The sequence below is a fragment of the Apteryx rowi genome, unplaced genomic scaffold (assembly GCF_003343035.1).
Source record: "Apteryx rowi isolate R43461 unplaced genomic scaffold, aptRow1 scaffold_2706, whole genome shotgun sequence".
NCBI lineage: Eukaryota > Metazoa > Chordata > Aves > Apterygiformes > Apterygidae > Apteryx > Apteryx rowi.
Window position 1 is genome coordinate 1 of NW_020449093.1, and position 3835 is coordinate 3835.

Sequence of the window (3835 nt, forward strand, 5' to 3'; positions counted from 1 at the left end):
GCGGGGTGGTGGGTTGGGGGTCAAAGGTCGCGAGGGGTGGGGCCAGGGGTCATAGGCAATATGGGATAGGGTCAGGGGTCCTGTAGGTTGATGGACTGAGGGTCAAAGGTCACAAGGGGTGGAGCCAGGGTCACAGGCCATGTGGGATGGGGTCAGGGGTCATGGAGGGTGAGGGGTTGGGGTCAAAGGTCGTGAGGGGTGGAGTCGGGTCACATAGGGTGATGGGTTGAGGGTCAGGGGTTACAGAGGGATGAAGGATGGAGGTCAGAGGTCAGGCAGGGTGATGGAGCAGGGTCAAAGGTCGCAAGGGACTGGCGGGTGGGGTCAGGGTCACGTGGGGTGACGGCGTGGGGGGGGGTCAGGGGTCACGTGAGGATGATGGGCGCGGTGACCTGGGGTCCCAGAGGGCCCGTGGGTGGGGTCAGAGGTCAGGAGAGGCAGGAGGCGCCGGTTATCCGGGGTCCCCCAGGCCAGGGGTCAAGGGGAGGGTGCCGGTGACCTCGGCGACCCCTGACCCCCCCCCCGCCCTTTGACCCCCGCAGGAGCTGGAGGCCATCAAGGCCCGGGTGCGGGAGATGGAGGAGGAAGCCGAGAAGCTCAAAGAGCTGCAGAACGAGGTGGAGAAACAGATGAACATGAGCCCGCCGCCGGGCAACGGTGAGGCCGCCCGGACGCCTGGGCCCCCTCCGCGGTGGGGGGGGGAGGGGAGGGGGCCGCCCGGACGCCTGGGCCCCGCTAACGCCCTCCCCCCCCACCCCAACCCCGCAGCCGGCCCGGTCATCATGTCCCTGGAGGAGAAGATGGAGGCGGACGCCCGGTCCATCTACGTGGGCAACGTGAGTGCCGAGGAAGGGGCTGGGAGCAGGGGGGGGCCCAGGCGTCCGGGTGCCCCGCCCCCTTCCTGCTTAACCCCGCCCCTTTCCTCCCCCAGGTGGACTACGGGGCCACGGCGGAGGAGCTCGAGGCCCACTTCCACGGCTGCGGCTCCGTCAACCGCGTCACCATCCTCTGCGACAAGTACAGCGGGCACCCCAAGGGGTGAGTCGGGGGAGGGGGCTCCCGGACGCCTGGGCCCCCCCCTCTCCCCACCCCCCCCCCCACGCCCCGCCCCCCTTCCCGCTCCTCCCTCAGGTTCGCCTACATCGAGTTCTCCGACAAGGAGTCCGTGCGGACGTCGATGGCGCTCGACGAGTCCCTCTTCCGGGGCCGGCAAATTAAGGTGAGGAGGGGGGGCGGGGCCGGAGGGAGGGGAGGCGGGGCTTCCGGCGGCGACACGCGCCTCACCCCCCTCCCACCCTCCCCCTTTTCCCCAGGTGATCCCCAAGCGGACAAACCGGCCCGGCATCAGCACGACGGACCGGGGGTTCCCCCGCGCCCGCTACCGGGGCCGTGGCGGCGGCTACAGCGCGGCCCGGGCCCGCTTCTACAGCGGCTACAGCCGCCCCCGCGGGCGGGCCTACAGGTGGGCGGGGCCCCGGGGGTGCTCCGGGGTGGTGGACGGGACGGGAGTGCCTGGGTCCTCCAGGGTGGGTAGAGAGTTCTCTGGTGTGCAGAGAGTGTCTGGGTCTTCCAGGGTGGGTAGAGAGTGGGTCCTTCAGGGTGGTTAGAGAGTGGGTCCTTCTGGGTGGGTAGAGAGTCCTTCTGGGTGGGTAGAGTGTACCTGGGTCCTCCAGGGTGGGTAGAGAATGTCTGGGTCCTCCAGGGTGGGCAGAGAGTCCTCCAGGGTGGGGATGGGAGTGCCTGGGTCCTCCAGAATGGATAGAGAGAACCTGGGTCCTCCAGCATGGGCAGAGAGTCCTCCAAGTTGGGCAGAGAGTGCCTGGGTCCTCCAGGGTGGGCAGAGAGTCCTCTGGGGTGGATAGAGAGTGCCTGGGTTCTCCAGGGTGGGAAGAGAGCTCTCCAGGGTGGGAAGAGAGCTCTCCAGGATGGGCAGGGAGTGTCTGGGTCTTCTAGAGTGTAGAGAGTCTTCCAGGGTGGGGACAGGAGTGCCTGGGTCCTCCAAGACAGGCAGAGAGTCCTCCAGGGCGGGCTGGGAGTGCCTGGGTCCTCCTGGGTGGGTAGAGTGTACCTGGGTCCTCCAGGGTGGGCAGACAGTTCTCTAGGGTGGGCAGGGAGTGTCTGGGTCTTCTAGGGTGTAGAGAGTTCTCCAGGGTGAGGACAGGAGTGCCTGGGTCCTCAAGACAGACAGAGAGTCCTCCAGGGTGGGCTGGGAGTGCCCGGGTCTTCCAAGACAGGCAGAGAGTCCTTCAGGGTGGGGATGGGAGTGCCTGGGTCCTCCAGGGTGGGCAGAGAGTCCTCCAGGGTGGGCTGGGAGTGCTTGGGTTCTCCAGGGCGGATAGAGAGTGCCTAGGTCCTCCACGGCAGTAGACTTTAGATTCTCTAAGTTAGGCTGAGGTTCTCCAGAGTAGGCCTAAGTCCTCCAAGGTTGGCTGAAGTCCTCCAGGGTAGGCAGAGAGTTCTCTAGGGTAGTAGGCCCAGGTCCTCCAGGGTAGTAGGCCCCAGTTTTCCTAGGTAGGCTGAGGTCCTCCAAGGTGGGCAGAGAGTTCTCTAGGGCAGTAGGCAGGGGTCCTCCAAGGCAGTAGAGCACAGTCCTCCAATGTAGGCTGAAGTCTTTTAAGGCAGGAGACTGAGGTTCTCTAAGGTAGGCCCAGGTTCTCCAGAGCAGTAGATGCCACTCTCCCAGGGTAGGCTCAGGTCCTCCAGGCAGTAGACCCCAGTCCTCCCAGGTAGGCTGAAGTCCTCCAAGGTAGGCCCAGGTCCTCCAGAGCAGTAGATCTCAGTCCTCCAGGGTAGGCCTAGGTCCTCCAGGGCAGTAGATGCTATTCTTCCAGAGTAAGCCTAGGTTCTCCAGGGTAGCAGACCCCAATCCTCCAAGGTAGGCCCAGGTTCTCCAGGGCAGTAGACCCCAGTCCTCTCAAGTAGGCCCAGGTCCTCCAGGGTAGGCCCAGGTCCTCCAGAGCAGTAGACCCCAGTCCTCCCAGGTAGGCTGAGGTTCTCCAGGGTAGGCTCAGGTCCTCCAGGGCAGTAGACCCCAGTTCTCCAGGGTAGGCCCAGGTCTTTCAGAGTAGTAGATCCCAGTCCTCAAAAGTAGGGCCAAGTCCTCCAAGGTAGGCCCAGGTCTTCCAAGGTAGGCCTAGTTTCTCCAGGGTAGGTCTGGGTCCTCCAGAGCAGTAGATCCTAGTCCTCCAGGGCAGGCCCAGGTCCTCCAGGGTAGGTCCGGGTCCTCCAGAGCAGTAGACCCCAGTTCTCCAAGGTAGGCCCAGGTCCTCCAAGGTAGGTCTGGGTCTCCCAGAGTAGCCTCAGGTTCTCCAGAGCAGTAGACTCCAGTTCTCCAGGGTAGGCCCAGGTCCTCCAGGGCAGTAGACTGCAGTCCTCCCAGGTAGGCTGAGGTTCTCCAAGGTAGGCCTGGGTCCTCCAGAGTAGGCTCAGGTTCTCCAGAGCAGTAGACTCCAGTTCTCCAAGGTAGGCCCAGGTCCTCCAGGGCAGTAGATCCCAGTCCTCCAAGGTAGGCCCAGGTCCTCCAAGGTAGGTCTAGGTTCTCCAGGGTAGGTCTGGGTCCTCCAGAGCAGTAGATCCCAGTCCTCCAGGGCAGGCCCAGGTCTTCCAGGGTAGGTCTAGGTCCTCCAGAGCAGTAGATCCCAGTTCTCCAAGGTAGGCCTGGGTCCTCCAGAGTAGCCTCAGGTTCTCCAGAGCAGCAGACTCCAGTTCTCCAGGGTAGGCCCAGGTCCTCCAGGGCAGTAGACCCCAGTCCTCCCAGGTAGGCTGAGGTTCTCCAAGGTAGGCCCAGGTCCTCCAGGGCAGTAGATCCCAGTCCTCCAGGGCAGGCCCAGGTCCT

General features: G+C 64.5%; 1 protein-coding gene across 1 annotated transcript; it reads left to right on the forward strand.

The window, feature by feature from the left end:
* The first annotated feature begins 537 nt into the window (after positions 1-537).
* Positions 538-1630, forward strand: PABPN1 (poly(A) binding protein nuclear 1). The gene is made up of 5 exons (XM_026068490.1): positions 538-657; positions 769-836; positions 932-1038; positions 1132-1219; positions 1314-1630. The coding sequence occupies exons 1-5, from the start codon at positions 576-578 to the stop codon at positions 1605-1607; spliced, it is 639 nt and encodes a 212-aa protein (XP_025924275.1). The 5' UTR covers positions 538-575; the 3' UTR covers positions 1608-1630.
* The last annotated feature ends 2205 nt before the right edge of the window (positions 1631-3835 follow it).

Excerpts from the sequence above, each read along its gene's own strand:
- PABPN1 (XM_026068490.1), top strand. The coding sequence starts at position 576 with ATGGAGGAGGAAGCCGAGAAGCTCAAAGAGCTGCAGAACGAGGTGGAG. Across the intron at positions 837-931 it reads GGTCCATCTACGTGGGCAAC|GTGGACTACGGGGCCACGGC; the intron begins GTGAGTGCCGAG and ends TTCCTCCCCCAG. Across the intron at positions 1,220-1,313 it reads TCCGGGGCCGGCAAATTAAG|GTGATCCCCAAGCGGACAAA; the intron begins GTGAGGAGGGGG and ends CCTTTTCCCCAG.